Source organism: Sinohyriopsis cumingii, chromosome 9 (assembly GCF_028554795.1).
Source record: "Sinohyriopsis cumingii isolate HCF-2022 chromosome 9, ASM2855479v2, whole genome shotgun sequence".
NCBI classification, from domain to species: domain Eukaryota; kingdom Metazoa; phylum Mollusca; class Bivalvia; order Unionida; family Unionidae; genus Sinohyriopsis; species Sinohyriopsis cumingii.
The window spans coordinates 51,515,848-51,517,534 of NC_142969.1; the positions used below are offsets into that span (position 1 = coordinate 51,515,848).

Genomic DNA, 1,687 nt, shown 5'->3' on the forward strand with positions numbered 1-1,687 from the left:
AAACACACACACACACGCACACATGATTCAACTTGGAGGTCGTTAGATTCAAGGAAAAGATAGTGTAAGGTTGCAGAGCCTTCACACTTTGACAAATATTCTGTAACAATTCAAAGAGATCTGCAGGAGGCACATAAATGGTGTTCGATGCTAAGGAAAGGTTTGATATGAGTTCATACGGTTTATATATGAGAAACGTTTAATCTCAAAGATAGCAATAAACCATTGTAAAACTCATAGCATCAACACAGTCACTGTCTTTCAGTGTCATTCAACGGGCATCCGAATACCCTATTTACTTGATATTTCCAAGAACAAAATTGTTTCTTCAAGGCTATGTCCACTGTTTGGTTTATGCTAACCCTATACATAGCTCACATGAGAATGTAAATTACTTGTTTTAGGAAACCAGAGTAAAGGTATTATAATATTCTGGTATTGGTAATTATTAATCCCTCAGCAATTACGTATTTTCCTAATGTAGTTGCATAATGTAATGTATAAAAACTAGTTTTGTTTATCTTTATTTCATCTGGAATACAATATGGTAAAATACATGGCAAAAAATTATTGGAACAGACTTTTATATATTATATTAATGTTTGCAACACTTAAAGTTTACTCTGACACTCGCATGTGATAGACATTAGGAAGTCTATTTTGATTTAAATTAAATGTCTTCGTAATTTTCAGCAAATTCTAAAAAGGTTTATATTCCTGTTTCAAAGCGTGAGCACTGCATTTGAAAACATTTTGATTTTGAAAGAACGTTTCCTTTGCATAGTTTGGAAACCTGCAATATAGACGCAGAGGTTGACTGCTCTAGTTTATTGATCAATTTATATGCAACATCGGACGATCATGCGATTTGCTATTCTTACAGTTAAATTGGATTGTACAGACACTGAGAGAAAATATTCGAGGAGCTAAAGTGGAGTCAGGTTTTTAGGTCGCCGATGTATGAGTCTAAGGTATGTCACCGTCTGGCGCTACTGGTCGTATGCCTATAGAACGTATGAGATGGTAGGTTTTGAGCCATCGGTCGTCCATCTGTCCGTTACAACATGTTTGTTATGGCTAGTGCTCCTAAATTGCTACTCCTTCTAATATGAGGTTTTGACCAGAAGATTTATAATATCCATTTGGTCATAAATTAGAATGGTGCATAACTGTAGCGTAAACTCAAAGCAAAATAGAATGCGTTTGCAATTACTTTAATACTTTTGTTGTCACTCTAAAGTTATTCTACACCATTGTCTTTCACTTATTAAAATGAGGCTTTCTCAGCTGAAAAATATAATAACAGCTGCCTCGTGTGTTACGCGCAATGATGTTTAAAGACAAGAACAAAATATTTATTTCCTCTGAACTCATTATGTTAACTCTACCTAGATATAATGCAAATAAATGTTCGTTTTAATTTATTTAAATCCACCAATTTTTTAAAGTGCAGTGGAATTAAAATAAAACGTTTAACCTCCCTTGTAAACAGCATCACCGTTTCCCACTGTTGAAGAAATTGCACACTGGTAAGCTTTTTTTTGCGTTTTTAATGCTAGTATGACTTAAACCTTTTTTAAATATATGCTTTCGATACATTTTTGGTCAGGCGGAAGATATTCTCCGCTTATTAAATGCAAAATATCAATGCACATGATAGCAACTGTTTCGAGTTTGCACATTATAG

General features: G+C 34.0%; 1 protein-coding gene across 1 annotated transcript in view; it reads left to right on the forward strand.

The window, feature by feature from the left end:
• Positions 1–417, forward strand: part of LOC149791805 (transient receptor potential cation channel subfamily M member-like 2) — a 15,297-nt gene extending 14,880 nt beyond the window's left edge. Inside the window, exon 6 of the mRNA XM_089969474.1 lies at positions 405–417. Coding sequence (XP_089825600.1) covers positions 405–417 — 13 coding nt within the window. The remainder of the gene's footprint in view (positions 1–404) is intronic.
• The last annotated feature ends 1,270 nt before the right edge of the window (positions 418–1,687 follow it).